We start from the raw sequence: 14,244 nt of genomic DNA, 5'->3' as shown, positions 1-14,244 counted from the left end.
GCAATAAATATCTTACTATCCATAGTCTCCAACAACACGAAATCCATGCCCTCCTCCTCAATGAAATCTTTCTCCAATCCCACCATTCCATACCCCATGTCTCCTTACACCCTACGTCGCACTGATAATCTCAAACCTACTGCCCATGACACAGTAGCCCTCGCCCATCTCCGAAATATCCCTTCTACTCCCCAACCGCTCCTAAATGATTCAACTGAGCATCCCATCCTCGCCATCTTTCTCCCAAAACTCACATTAACCCTGGGTGCTATCTACACCACCCTAACCATACCATTCCCTAAGATTTCCCATGTAGTCCATATCCTTAAAACATACATAATCACAGACAACCTTAACCTTCACTCCCGCACTGTCGAAGAAACATGGCGTTGGTGTCAGTTTATCAACATACTCAATGGCCACGATATAAAAATCCCTGTCAACACCTGTCCTGACGTGGTCATTACCTCCGATACCATTATTGTCTCCCGTAACCTCTTGAGACGCACCAAAGTAGAAGTCCTCGATCCAAAAAAGAGTGACCACCTACCTATCCTTTCCAGACCTCATTCTGTGTACCATACCCAACTTGCACCACTTCTAATCACTCACCCCTGCACATCCAGGATTATTACAGTGCTGACAGATACGCATTCCGCGCCCAAATTCATACCATAATCGTAAGTCCTCATTCTAAATTCAAAATCCTAGCGGCTCCAAAGTGGGGCTGATTTCCCCCAACACACTGTCTCGGACGCAATTTCCCACCACAGTCCACTCCAAACGCTCTACTACGACCGCCATGCTCTCTCTCTATGTGCTCTTGACCTCGTCCAGGAATCCTGTCGCACATACAGAGTATTCCTTCACACGCCACCGACAGCTGCAGCAATACGTTTGCAGTTAGCTATAAGCCAAACGGCGCCGGATGTGACACGTGACAAGCATCACTAAACGAAACACATATAGACTCTACAAAGTATTGGAAACCATTCCATAGACTCCCTGGAAACTACCCTACACCCATCTATCTCATCCTGCATAACAACAGACTACTTCCCGACAACCTCACCAAAACCAACGACTATACATTCTACCTGGAATACACATTCAACATCCCACATGCTCTCAGCTTTGAGTATACGTAGGCTCCTATGTGTATGAAGATACCAACACAACTACCTCACCCCTCGCATGAAAATTCAAGTACTTCCACAGCGCTTCACGAACAGGACTAAACACACCTTAACAGCAGACGACATTACACAAGCACTCGCTAAAAATCGAAACACTGTGCCTGGTCACGATACAATTACCGACCACCATCTGAAAGATTGTCCAAGAGCCTTTCACGAAACCACTGCCGTCCTTGACAATACCACTGTTTACACAGGCTATTATCCAGAGCCGTGGAAAACGTCCAAAGTCCTACTTTTCCTGAAACCTGATAAATCACCCTCACATCGTCATATCGATGAATCAGCCTCACGTCAGTTTCCAGCAATATCTTTGAAACCATTATTACCCAACAAATCCATCAGCAGATTCCAACTCAGCTATCCATTCCCAGTATCCAACGTGGCTTTCGTCCCAATTATTCCATCGACGACCAACTTCTTTATCTTACCCACCTAATCTTCCATTATCTGAATAAACGGAAGTCTGGCCTATTTGTCTCCCCTGATATCCAAAAAGTCTTCGACCAGGTAAGGCATTCTGATCTTCAGACTACAAATCGTTGCACTCTCAGTTAACTATGTCGGCCTTATAGCATCCTTTCTTCAACACCGACCTAAATATGTCACTATCAGCCACGCCTGCTCCCGCATCTTTCACCCCACTGCAGGTGTGACTGAAGGCTCCATCCTATCACTCCTCTTTTACATCCTGTATACTGCAGACATTCCCACACCGCAGCCCCCCACATAGTCCTGCAATATCCTGAGGACACCGTCTACCTAGCCTCACAACACACCTTTCAACTCTCCCATGCCTCCCTCCAACGCCACTTGAATCTCCTATTCGAGGGGTGTAATACGAGGGATCTTCAAGTAAATCCACAGAAAAGCCAAGCCACAAACTTCGGTCCCACAACTCGGCGGCTCCGTCGTCCAGATTCCCATCTCCCCACCTACAAACAAATCATCCCTCTGACTAACAAAGTAAAGTATTTAAGACTAACCCTCAGCCGAAAATTAACAAGGAGCACACATCTCCTTGCCGTTGAACACAAAGCCCGAAACCGACTAAAGCTACTACAGGCTGCACCTGGGGTCTACAACCTTTCTAAGCCGACGTTTCCTGCGTCTCTGCTTCGGCTAAATCCTACAAGTCCCATGCACTCTTCCTCGCCTTCAACATTCTCCTACCTTCCCCAAGTCGCATCTTGTAACAGCTCATGCATTTCCCACAGCTTCTTGTCCTCCTAAAGCACCTACAGTTTCGATACAGTAATCGCAAAACTCTGTCCCAGCAAAGTAGTCACCAACACGGGTACCTTGCTGCGCCACTACATCCATACTGTACCTTTCATGCACTTGCATGCCTTATCCATCCTCTCCCGCATGAATTTTAACCACCTCCCACTCAACAACAATGAAACTCCACAACAATGAAACCCGTCTCGGAATATACCCACCTTTCCAACCCTAATCACAACGCTCCACCTCACACCTTCCTTCAATTTTCTCCTCCCCCTTTCATAAGCCCTGCTGACTTCTAGTCGCTCCTTGCGTTTCTACAGGGTTCCAAGGTCATATTTATCATCACATCTTCATCATGACAGGTTTTTCAGGTATCATTTAGCATCACCATTATTCCATGCCATCATTCACATTCATCAGCGACTATATTTTAACAGTAAAATAAAATCGTAAGATGAGTTTTAGAAACCACCATCTATGTATAGTTCACAAAAAACTAATTTATTCTCACTTGTTTTTATGCGATACTTGTAAATATCGTCCACCAATATGTTTTTTTTTTCAAAATCGTCTCTTATTGTCAGCTTTTAACCATCTTTTAAATACAGTTTATATAATCTTTGGCTGAAGAGCGGTTTTTATCCACTGCCATCCCACCGCCTTTGTGGGGTATTGAAATAAGAATGAAAATAAAAAAAAAACATCTGGGACAGTTCCCGTCAGTAAGAGGTAGCCGAGTCATGCGCCGACCGCTTGCAGTCCGCCACTTAGACGCTCGTCGACGTGCCATCGGAGAAGACTGCGTCCCACCGAGAAGTTAGGCTTTGCAGTAGGCAAGAGTTCCCGGTTTAGTACTGGCTCCCGGGACTTAGCTGGAGCCTATACCTTATAACAATACTTAGTTGGAATATCTGAAGAGGCATAGTTAATTTCTTGTCATCCCTACTGGAACCACCAGTTTTTGCATGTTAATAAAGAAGCTGTTTGTAACATCTGTCGGGCCTCTCCTCAGTTAGTAACAAAAAGTAGGTTTTGTCAGTGTACTGCTACCATTTGTCGCTCCAGCTGACTACAATAATCTGTTTCTGCAATGGAATGAAGTTATTTCACAATAGAATGTAGAGAATCATACAGACATATCATCAGTTCCACATACCTTTCCTATGTTTTTCCTGAGATGTTAGTAGAAATTCTACTTCTCTAACGATTATCTGAAATAACAGAATTAGAGCGACGACTGAAAGGAGGAACCGCAATGAAAAGACTTCACAGTTGCTGTCCGAAGATTCGTTTGATGCAGCTCTCCAAAATAGCCTATTCTGCAGAAGCGTCTTCAGCTGTGCGAAAGTACTGCAACCAACATACATTTAAACCCGCTTAGTGCAGTCACGTCTCGGTATCCCTCTACAAGTTTTACCCTCCACACTTTCATCCATTACCAAATTGACAACATATTCATGTCTCAGGATGTGTCCTATTAACTGATCCCTTTTTGTAGTCAGTATGCGATCCCATTTCTATTCTGTACCTTCTCATTAGTTGCGATTTTTCAATTTCTCCAGGCGTATTTTTGACGAAATAAATCTCGGGTGTCCTATGCACACTCATACCAGGCTGTTCACCCGAGATTTATTTCTCATTAGTTATTCGAGAAGCTCATTACACTCCAGACAAATATCTTCAGGTCAAAATATCTAACACTTAAAATTTATATTCGACCTTAACGAATTTCACTTTCCAAGAAAGAATTTTCTTGCTACCACTATTCTGCGTTATCCATCATACCTACTTCGTCTGTCATAAGTTAATTTCCTCCCCCCTACCCCCCCCCTCCCAAAAAAAAACTCACCGACTAATTTCTTAATTCCCTCAGCACAGCCTGATTTAATTCAACTACATTCTATATCTTTGCTTCATTTCTCTTGATGTTCTTCTTATGACCTCTTTTCATGGGGGTAGCAGTTTCGTTCGACTGATGATCTAAGTTCTTTGCAATTTCTAGCAGAATTATAATGCAATTAGCAAAGCTCCAAGTTTTACGCTCTTCTATCTGAACTTTAATTCCCTTTCCAAATATCTGGTTCGGTTTATTTACTGCTTGCTCATTGTACGAGAGTTAGAACTTTAGCAGTTCAAATGGCTCTGAGCACTAAGGGACTTGACATCTGAGGTCACCAGTCCTCTGGAACTTAGAACTACTTAAACCTAACTAACCTAAGGACATCACACACATCCATGCCCGAGGCAGGATTCGAACCTGCGACCGTAGAGGTCGCGCGGTTCCAGACTGAAGCGCCTAGAACCGCTTGGCCACGACGGCCGGCGAACTTTAATAGTGGCAACTATTTATTTACAGCTCGTACAAAATAGATACGTGTTTCAAAGTTTTACTGACCTTCAAAGTAGTCACCAGCATTGCGTATAGCCCGTTGCCAGCGATGTGGAAGTCGTAGGATACTCTTAGCAGTGCTAGTTGTGTTGACAATTCGAGCGGTGCCGTCTATTGCCCGACGAATTTGTAGCAGTTCTGAAGTGAATGCCGTGAAGTGTTTCCTTCAGTTAAGAAATCGAATTGAACTAACGAGGGCTTAAGTCAGAGGAGTGCAGTAGGTGGTATAGCACTTAGCAGCAAGATCAGTCAAACAAATCAGTAACAGCTTGCACTAAACGTGCTTGAGCATTGTCCTGCAAAATGGTGGTCAGGTCCTGCAGAAAGTGCCACCACTTTTGTCTCTAAGCTCGTCGTTAGGTTGTATTCCAAAAATGAACAGCATAGAGACAGAAGTGATGACACTTTCTGCAGGACCTGACCATCATTTTGCACGACAATGCTCAAGCACGTACAGTGCAAGCTGATACTGATTTGTTTGACTGATTCGGCTGATAAGTGCTATATCGCCTACTGCAGTCCCCTGACTTGATCCCTCGTGAGTCCAACTCGATTTCTAAACTGAAGGAAACACTTCAAGGCATTCGCTTCAGAACTGCTACAAAATTCGTCGGACAATAGAATTGTCAACACAACTGGCACTGTTAAGAGTATCCTACGACTTCGACATCGCTGGCAACGGGCTATACACAATGCTGATGACTACTTTGAAGGTCAGTAAAACTTTGAAACACGTATTTATTTTGTACGAGCTGTAAATAAATAGTTGCCACTATTAAATGTCCAACCCTCGTACAAATTGAAGAAAATCGATGATGGGCTACAACCAAGTGTTTTCCATTATCGATCACAGCGGTCGATTCATGCCCTTCGGCTCCTATAACCGCAGTGTGGTTTCAGTACAAGTTCTAAATAAGATTTAGCTCCCTGTATTTTATCCCTGCCATCTTCATAATGTCAGTGGTGTAGCCCGTCAGTCCAGACTTTTAGAAACTCGGTTGGTAAAAGCGCAGAACGTTCGAACAACCAAGTGAAACTGTCACACAAGTCCTTCTTTGGGATGTTGTTCAACTAGCGCGTCACATTGGTTTCAATGTCTGTTATGCCGTAAAGGCGCTGAGGCTCCAAGCGAAAATCTACAGTTTGTGGTTTTGTGGAAGGTTCGTACTGATAATATCAAGCCTCGTCAACCGAGATGGCTCCCTTCAGAAAAGAATTTTGCACGTTTTGTATTTCAACCAGTTCGCGGCAGACGCACATGCGGTATTGTTTTTGTTCGGAAGTCAAGTTGTGCGGGACAAACTTCGTACATAATTTTGGTTCTGCAAAACAATCTGGAAAAATGTCATGAACACTTGATCTAAAGATGTTGCTCCATTTAGATTTGTGACACAATGTTGGCATATTTCGATCGGAAGCCCACAACTTAACACTGCTCACAACAGACTGATCGACTGCATATCTGTTGTTTACAGTTGTTAGTTGTAGCTGCCACCGTAATTACTGCGTCGATGTTGGTGCGCCAGTAATAAAATCAGTCTCGAAACATTTTGGACGGACAGTGTATATTGCCTTATGTTTTCCTATGGTTCTTAAGAACCCCAACTGATTTTCGTCGAGGTCGGCTTCTATCACATTTTCCATTCTTCTGTAAAATATTCGTTTCCGTGTTTTGCAACCATTCCTTACTAAACTGATTTACCGGTAATACAGCAGGCAGCTCCAGCTTCCTTTCGCATTGACTTTGTTACATTCTTCTGGGGCTACTTCGTGACGTTCTTTGTGTGTTGTATTGGGTAAATCATAGGAGCGGCTACTCACCGCTGGACGACGATGGAGATGGAGTTGCCGGCGTTCTGGAAGAGCGACTGCGCGTCTTGGTGGCGGAGATCCCGCGCATCGTACTCTGCTATCTTGGTGATCGTGTCCCCGCGCTTCAGACGCCCGTCCGCAGGCGACCCTGGCTGCGCCTGCAACACGCAACACACGCACACCTGTGTCAGCAGTCCTACACGCCATTGAATATGGAGTGAGCTTTCAGCTATGCAAAACAGAATTTTGGCGTCAACAAAATTACACTCCTGGAAATGGAAAAAAGAACACATTGACACCGGTGTGTCAGACCCACCATACTTGCTCCGGACATTGCGAGAGGGCTGTACAAGCAATGATCACACGCACGGCACAGCGGACACACCAGGAACCGCGGTGTTGGCCGTCGAATGGCGCTAGCTGCGCAGCATTTGTCCACCGCCGCCGTCAGTGTCAGCCAGTTTGCCGTGGCATACGGAGCTCCATCGCAGTCTTTAACACTGGTAGCATGCCGCGACAGCGTGGACGTGAACCGTATGTGCAGTTGACGGACTTTGAGCGAGGGCGTATAGTGGGCATGCGGGAGGCCGGGTAGACGTACCGCCGAATTGCTCAACACGTGGGGCGTGAGGTCTCCACAGTACATCGATGTTGTCGCCAGTGGTCGGCGGAAGGTGCACGTGCCCGTCGACCTGGGACCGGACCGCAGCGACGCACGGATGCACGCCAAGACCGTAGGATCCTACGCAGTGCCGTAGGGGACCGCACCGCCACTTCCCAGCAAATTAGGGACACTGTTGCTCCTGGGGTATCGGCGAGGACCATTCGCAACCGTCTCCATGAAGCTGGGCTACGGTCCCGCACACCGTTAGGCCGTCTTCCGCTCACGCCCCAACATCGTGCAGCCCGCCTCCAGTGGTGTCGCGACAGGCGTGAAAGGAGGGACGAATGGAGACGTGTCGTCTTCGGCGATGAGAGTCGCTTCTGTCTTGGTGCCAATGATGGTCGTATGCGTGTTTGGCGCCGTGCAGGTGAGCGCCACAATCAGGACTGCATACGACCGAGGCACACAGGGCCAACACCCGGCATCATGGTGTGGGGAGCGATCTCCTACACTGGCCGTACACCACTGGTGATCGTCGAGGGGACACTGAATAGTGCACGGTACATCCAAACCGTCATCGAACCCATCGTTCTACCATTCCTAGACCGGCAAGGGAACTTGCTGTTGCAACAGGACAATGCACGTCCGCATGTATCCCGTGCCACCCAACGTGCTCTAGAAGGTGTAAGTCAACTACCCTGGCCAGCAAGATCTCCGGATCTGTCCCCCATTGAGCATGTTTGGGACTGGATGAAGCGTCGTCTCACGCGGTCTGCACGTCCAGCACGAACGCTGGTCCAACTGAGGTGCCAGGTGGAAATGGCATGGCAAGCCGTTCCACAGGACTACATCCAGCATCTCTACGATCGTCTCCATGGGAGAATAGCAGCCTGCATTGCTGCGAAAGGTGGATATACACTGTACTAGTGCCGACATTGTGCATGCTCTGTTGCCTGTGTCTATGTGCCTGTGGTTCTGTCAGTGTGATCATGTGATGTATCTGACCTCAGGAATGTGTCAATAAAGTTTCCCCTTCCTGGGACAATGAATTCACGGTGTTCTTATTTCAATTTCCAGGAGTGTATATTGACTTCAAAAGTGACGTCGCTACGGTTTCGGTTAAGGTTTTTCCATAAGAGCTCTGCAGATTTTGAATGTCATTCCAAACTTACACGGTAGGTATGAGGCGCAGCTTTGCTTTGAGCGGTAACGTGACTGCTGCCCCTCCCGCCTCACAGCACAGAGCGTAGAACACTGGTTCCCAACTCGGACGTAATTACTCCCGAGGGGGTAAAAACGAAACGGTTTGATTGTGTTTCGGTCAGGAAAGTATATTATTTTTGTAAGATAATTACTATTATCAGACTTTATACGATTGTAGTACTGATTGCATAAATTACCAATAATTACATTTTTTAAATGCTAGCATTAACACGTGACACTTTGTGGTAGTTACATCTTGTGAAACGTATGTCTGAACCGCTTCTTTCTCACGTGGTCAACTCGCTTTACACACACGTTACATTTTGTATCACGCATCTCTAACAGTAAATTTGAGACATATACATCACATGCTTAAATATATCCGAGTTGTAGGTAGTTCCCACAATGGCCCCGTAATTTCATCACTGTTCAGTTTGCAACAGATGAAGGAAATAATAAAAAGTACAACACAACAGTAACTATATAATGACAACTACATTGCTGTAGGATCTACATTGTATTATTATTATTATTATTATTGGCAAATCATTGGCAGAAAGAGGTCTACCAACTTCTACCAGTTCAAAAGTAAGGAGTCCAGCAATCAAATTATGTACGAAAAGTATAGTTCACACATTTTAACTTGATTATTTTAAATAGGCGTGCAGAGTGTCGATGAAACTAGTGTCGCATGAGAGAGTAGTGATGCAAGCAAGGCATGTTTTGTAGCTATTGGCTACAATGAGGACAGTTAGGTCTCTTTTTCTGATAAATTTTTGATAAAACTCAAGATACATTGAGAATTTCTTCGTCATTCTGTAAAAAAGTTTGAAATATTTAATGCAAATTGTGCCAAATTATCCCAGTGGCTTAGTTTTCGGTTTTACGAAACACCTACATAAACAAAATATCAATATTGTTTGATGTGAGGCTCGCCAGTTATGTTAAACACCGTTTTTTCTCAGTACCCAAACATGTTTCGGCATCATTGTGCCATCATCAGTGGGTTTTCGATTTTATTTATTCTGCAATGTGAACATTTTTGTTAAATGATTATAAAATTATATGCACATTTAGTTCAAACAATAGAGTGTTTCTTTTTGTAAATACCTTTACATTTAGTGTGCATTAATTTTCTGGATCACTTGTGTGTTAATTACTACATGTAGCTTGATACCTGCAACAAGAATTTCCTCAAGTCTAAACATGTCAGTAAGTGAAATTGAAGAGTTCATCCAGTTGCTCAAGCTGGTTCTCTCTCACAATTACTTTCAGTTCAATAATGAAATCTTTCAACAACAAGACGGGTTAGCCATGGGATATTACTTATCAGGGACACTATCTAACATCTTTTTGAACCATACAGAAATTTTAGCCTTTACACAATACCCAGAGCTAAATGACTTAATACTTTACTAGTTTCGATACGTAGACGACACCATCATATTATACAAAGAAAGGAATAATGGGTTAGATAAACTTTTAAGTATTTTCAATAACCTCCACCATAAAATAGCGTTCACATATGAGCAACAAACTGAGGACAGAATAGATTTTCTCGATGTAATTGTAAAAATATGAATGGCAGGCATTGTTTCAACATTTTTAGAAAATCTACAACTTCTGATGCTACTATACCCATCGGTTCTATGCATTTCAATACATACAAAACTTCTTTCTTTTACAGCATGGTTAGCAGAATGAGTAAAACCCCGTTAGCAAACGCTGAAATCGAAAAAGAAAAGAGTATACTAAAAGATAGAACGGTAAGAAATGGATACAAACCTGAGATTATTGATGAGATTCATAGTAAAGTTCTCAAAAAGAAATCCAATTTACTGCACGAAATTGCTCTATCCCGGAATAAAAGCAGTAAAAAGATACATTCTAGCATGGAATTCTTAGGTCCTATCTCCTACAGAGTCGCGCAAACGTTCTGTAAAAACAATATAGAATTAGGCTTTACCAGTAAAAACACATTAGCAAACACACTTACTCATTCTATAGAAAAACACGACCCCCTTATGAGATCTGGAGTCTACAAAATTAAACGTAGTGACTGCGACGGAATATATGTTAGTCAGACTAGTGGGGCATTTAAAGAAATGTTCCGTGAACATACAGCTTTGCATACTATTGAGCACTCCACCTTTAAAGAACATTTGCGAAAAACAAAACATACGATCATAAATATTCATGATAATTTAGAAATACTACATATTGTCGATAAAGGAGGGACGATGGATATACCTGAAGAGTTGGAAATTTACATCCATGCAGAGCAAGAGGATAAAAATCTACTGAATGAGCAAACAGAATTCAAAAATAATTTCTTTTTCGAAATTTTTCACGACCTACTACTCTGATATCAAGAACATTAATAGTCCCTGGATACGTTAGCCTCCCCATAGCTTGATTTGTAATGCGTCGTCCTCACTAGAGATCCACTAGAAACGACTATACTATTATCGATTCTTACCAGCAACGCTTCCTATAACCTTTGACTCTATGGTTTCATCTTTGACCACACATAGATGTTTGCAAACAGCCTCAGTCTGCGTCGCCTGGCCACCAAGAGCTGCTACATAACGGTATGTCGATCATAAAACGTAGTGTGTTGATGTATTCTTGAAACTTCGTCATTTACTCCATTGTTTTTTATTTTAGATTTGATTCACGGATCCAGTTATATGGCTCCTTCCGTGTGTAGCGTTCTTACGACTATGACGTGAGGTGACGATATATTTTACTCTAGAACACCCTAATTACGATCTTCTTTGATTATGCATCATAATATTGTAATAATGTATTAGAGAAGGTGCTTGAATGGTTATAAGTAGACTGAGAGTTAGATTCTGGTGTACAAATATCTCACCCGATTCCAAAAAATGGTTCAAATGGGTCTGAGCACTATGGGACTTAACTTCTGAGGTCATCAGTCCCCTATAACTTAGAACTACTTAAACCTAACTAACCTAAGGACATCACACACATCCATGCCCGTGGCAGGATTCGAACCTGCGACCGTAGCGATCGTGCGGTTCCGCACTGTAGCGCCTAGAACCGTCCGACACCTCTCTGGAATACTGGGCAGTAGGGGTACGCAATAATTGCATTTTGTCTGTCAATCTCTTCCTATATGAATCCTAGTAAATGTGTGTATTTATTTTTAATATCACGGCAACGCCTGATGTAGATATAAGTGACAGGATGGACAATATTTAGTAGTTTGACTAAGGTGTAGGTAGCCATTGACGCCTAAGTTAGGGGTTCGTTATCTGAAGTTAACATATTTTATATTTTTAGCTTTGACTCGTATATGTTGAGTGTTTGTGCTTGGTTCGCATCAGATTTGTATTATTTGAACTTAATCGAACCACTGCGTCCCCATCGAATTACTTGGCCTCTGATACATTTGAGGCCAGTGAGTCTTTACACCTATATGGTAACGTTAGAGATAATTTTTTTGACTTACTTCTGATAACATTTCTCTGTTAGTTGTTCGTATAACCTTACTACAATTTAGTTATAAGGGGACATTTACCACAGTGAGTATGTGGTAAGCTGGTACCTAGGATGGATGAACAGTTTACAGACACAGCGTTATAGGTGTTACCCTGTCAAGATTTAATGATATCGGTATGCATAAATAGGCAGTGACTTATATTTTAACTTGTTGGTCCAGGTCATCAATGATGTACCAGCAAAATCACTTATGCTCTGCTAGATATCGTTAGGTCAATGTTGCCATATATCTTCAAATGAAATACTTATAATACTTGAATACTGATGATCATCGGGATTTAAGTATAATACTTTGGAGTTTTGCGTACTATACTCAGATGCTATTTTTATGCTTGCCAGTATAAGGCACATATGGGTCAATACTACATTGTTCCCCCTCCTGTGGAAGTTGTCTACTGCCATAACTTGCATGTGTCCATCATTATTTTCTAACCCCATTGGATTACTGTACTGTTCACCTGTCGTTGCACTCTTGAGTTGCCAATTAACTAACTTTATATTTGATGTAACATTGCATATCCTTGATACTCAGCTCATGGGTATAAATTCGTTATTGTTGATTTTAGCTAGTCAAATATTTTGACCGGTTTTTAGGTACCGCGACATTTTGACCCATGCAGACAGTTTCCGACTCATTAAGGTCAAGAGACAGAATTTGATGACACTGGATGATGTACTTAAGATCCTGATAGTCATCTCATACGTTACTACACCCGGCCTTAATGCGACCTTAATGCAACGGCTTCAGCAGATCACGGCTGCCAGGTTGGGCGGCACACATGTTCGGGAGAGACTGCAAGATTTCATCTCAGAGGAACGTGCTTCTCTACATCACATCGTCGGAGAACGGAGACATCATAAGAGGCAACTCACCACGTCAGTTACTGCGGCGGATGGGCCACTTGCAAAGAAACACACACAAATATCTCCCGTGTCCTCACAGATTGTCACCGCTCTCTATACCTAGCAGGTCAACGAACTGACAATGATGTTACGGACGTTCTGCACCTTCGGGTTGGGTGCAAGGCGACGCCATATTCTTGGAGGCCGTCACGCTGGAAGATATGCGTATGCCCTTGTCGCGGGGCACAAGGAACAAATCCCCTGCACCTGATGGTCTTCGCATGAATTTTATAGCACGTTTTCTGATTTGATGGAGGAAGTTTGGCGGGAGATGTGCTGCGAGCTCCTGGACTCAGACTTTCGCGCCCCTCCTCCCTCCCCGAGAATTTTGGAGGGCATGATCATCCCTGTGCGAAAACCAAACGGTGTGTGAAGACCGCAAGACTTCCGTCGTTGACATTAGTGAATTCAGATTACAAGCTATTCGCACGCGTACTTCGTACTCGCCTCTTCGCTACTGTCAAAGATTGCCATTCACGCTGACCAAACAAGTCTGGGAGGTGGCAGTAATATACACACGGCATTAAGCTCTTATAGAGATGTGGTAGCGCTCATGTCGGCATTTCGCTTAAAAGGTGCCATCGTGGCAGTTGACCTAGACTACTCATCTGAATGATTTGTGCACCATTTATTGCAGGCTGTGTTAGAGAATTTGGGCCTTCAGCTTCAAATGCCGGTTTTCTACATTTTCTCAATAGTGTTCTTCGATAATAGCGCTGTCTTCCCTCAGGAATTCCCATTTCAGTTCTAGAAGCATCTCTGTAATACTTGCGTGTTGCTACCGTTAACAAATCTAGCACCCCGCCTTTGAATTGCTTCGATATCTTCCCATAATCCAACCTGGTAGGGATCCCAAACACTCGAAAAGTACTCAAGAATGGGTCGCCTGGCGTTCCAAAGCCATGTACTTTATGAATATGTTATACTTTCCCAAAATTCTCCGAATAAAACGACGTTCAGTATTCACCTTTCATACAATCAACCGCACATGCTCTTTCTATTTCATATGGCTTTGCAACATTAAGTCCAGATATTTAATCGAAGTGACTGTGTCAAGGAGCACCGTACTAATGCTGTATTCGAACGTTACGGGAATTTGTTTTCCTATTCATCTGCATTAACTTACATTTTTCTGCATTTAGAGCAAACTGCTGTTCACCACACCAACTAAAAATCAGCAAACATCCTCAGACAAAATCGTTGTAAGCTGGTTTGTTAGACATAGGAACTTGCGAACTCTTCATACATTACGGAATTGATGGAAATTAAAATATGAATCGGGAAACAACGTCGTCGTCACGCAAATAGTCTCCGCTCTCGCCTCTGTTTCGACGAGTACCAACGACAACGCGCCTCTCACTGATGGCCGCAACGCTGGCCTTTCT

The 14,244-nt window shown here is 43.5% G+C and overlaps 1 protein-coding gene across 4 annotated transcripts in view; it reads right to left on the bottom strand.

The window, feature by feature from the left end:
- The window catches only part of LOC126101567 (PDZ and LIM domain protein 3), a 384,428-nt gene that overhangs the window by 341,937 nt on the left and 28,247 nt on the right, over positions 1 to 14,244 (bottom strand). For all 4 annotated transcript variants that reach the window (XM_049912213.1, XM_049912214.1, XM_049912215.1 and 1 more), the window contains exon 2: positions 6,634 to 6,782. In XM_049912213.1, the coding sequence (XP_049768170.1) occupies positions 6,634 to 6,782 (149 nt within the window). The remainder of the gene's footprint in view (positions 1 to 6,633; positions 6,783 to 14,244) is intronic.

The sequence above is a fragment of the Schistocerca cancellata genome, chromosome 9 (assembly GCF_023864275.1).
Source record: "Schistocerca cancellata isolate TAMUIC-IGC-003103 chromosome 9, iqSchCanc2.1, whole genome shotgun sequence".
In the NCBI taxonomy this organism is placed as follows: Eukaryota; Metazoa; Arthropoda; class Insecta; order Orthoptera; family Acrididae; genus Schistocerca; species Schistocerca cancellata.
This window is presented reverse-complemented; position numbering and strand designations above follow the sequence as displayed.